The sequence below is a fragment of the Zerene cesonia genome, chromosome 12, assembly GCF_012273895.1.
Source record: "Zerene cesonia ecotype Mississippi chromosome 12, Zerene_cesonia_1.1, whole genome shotgun sequence".
Taxonomy (NCBI): Eukaryota; Metazoa; Arthropoda; class Insecta; order Lepidoptera; family Pieridae; genus Zerene; species Zerene cesonia.
The window spans coordinates 2,079,005-2,080,243 of NC_052113.1; the positions used below are offsets into that span (position 1 = coordinate 2,079,005).

The window sequence follows — 1,239 nt, forward strand, 5'->3', positions numbered from 1 at the left end:
TCGCTCACCTCCCGCTCGAGGCGGCCGCGCGCGTCGAACACGAAGACGGAGCGCGCGCCGTTGTCGGCGACGGCGAGGCGGCGCGAGGCCGCGTGCGCCGCCACGCACACCGGCTCCACCAGCCGCTCCGACTTGATGGTGCGCAGCGTCGCGCCGTCGATGTTCACCTGCGCCACCCACCACCCACCACACGCGCCGTTACATCGTTATTATGCCGTTATCGTTATCGTTATCGTGTTTACGCGCTTCCAACGTCAAATTAATGTAAATGAAACATATAATAACACGCACACACTCTCTCCCTTTGCTCACGCATGCAGAGTCAGGGCGGATTGACTTTATATATAGAAACAATAAAAGAGTAAGCGCAATTACCTCAGTGACAGTTCGGGTTCGCCAGTTGACGGCGACAACGCCATCTTCTGTGACCGCGATGCCCGTGCAGCTACGACCGGCCAAGCCTAATAAAGACATTTCTTATACTTTTTTAATCAAATGTAGTTAAAATCTATAAGAATATATGTTACCTACATACATTTTTTGTTGTAAAAATATATTATATAGCTTTCACGTAATAAAATATAATCAACAAAATCGGTTCACCTAGTCAAAAATTATTAGCCAACAAACACAAAAAGAAAATACAGTACAATTGGGAATCTGTCAGTTGTCTTACATAGTGATCTGTATTTAAGATTAACTTATTTATCGAACTTGATATACTGAAAATTTTCTGAATATTAATTGTTGGGAACCTTACCCTCATTAACGATATGGGTTTTAAATGCAAGCGTCTCGTCGTCCAACACTTTCACCCGTGAGTTGCCAGCATCCAGTACGTAGATCTCTCGACGTTTCGGACATCTGATGATAAAGACAGAATATAAGTATACAGCCTAGAGTTCATATCGATGCCATATCACTGCTCTGTGAAGGCAAATGTGAGGAAACCGGCATGTTAAATAATATTATATAGAAGCAGATACATGACATCCTCTAAGCCGCACTTGGCCTGCAACCCAGTATTTGGTTGATAATGAACAAAATACTGATATTAACGTTATCTGGCCAGGCTAGTTGAGTTCGCCCGTCGTGGTACAATGACAATGACTTCTTTTTTAAACCTTAGCTTGTTTCTACAACTTGACATATATCATGCCAGCGCTGCGAGCCAAATGAGATATTTGATGAATTGTGTTTTTTTTTCGTATCGCCACATCTGAGTGCGCGCGTGTGTGT

At 43.9% G+C, this 1,239-nt stretch overlaps 1 protein-coding gene across 2 annotated transcripts in view; it reads right to left on the minus strand.

The window, feature by feature from the left end:
* Positions 1–1,239, minus strand: part of LOC119830772 (tripartite motif-containing protein 2-like) — a 15,462-nt gene that overhangs the window by 4,727 nt on the left and 9,496 nt on the right. For both annotated transcript variants that reach the window (XM_038353906.1, XM_038353907.1), the window contains exons 7-9: positions 761–871; positions 376–461; positions 9–167 (exon numbers count right to left, since the gene is read on the minus strand). In XM_038353906.1, the coding sequence (XP_038209834.1) occupies positions 9–167; positions 376–461; positions 761–871 (356 nt within the window). The remainder of the gene's footprint in view (positions 1–8; positions 168–375; positions 462–760; positions 872–1,239) is intronic.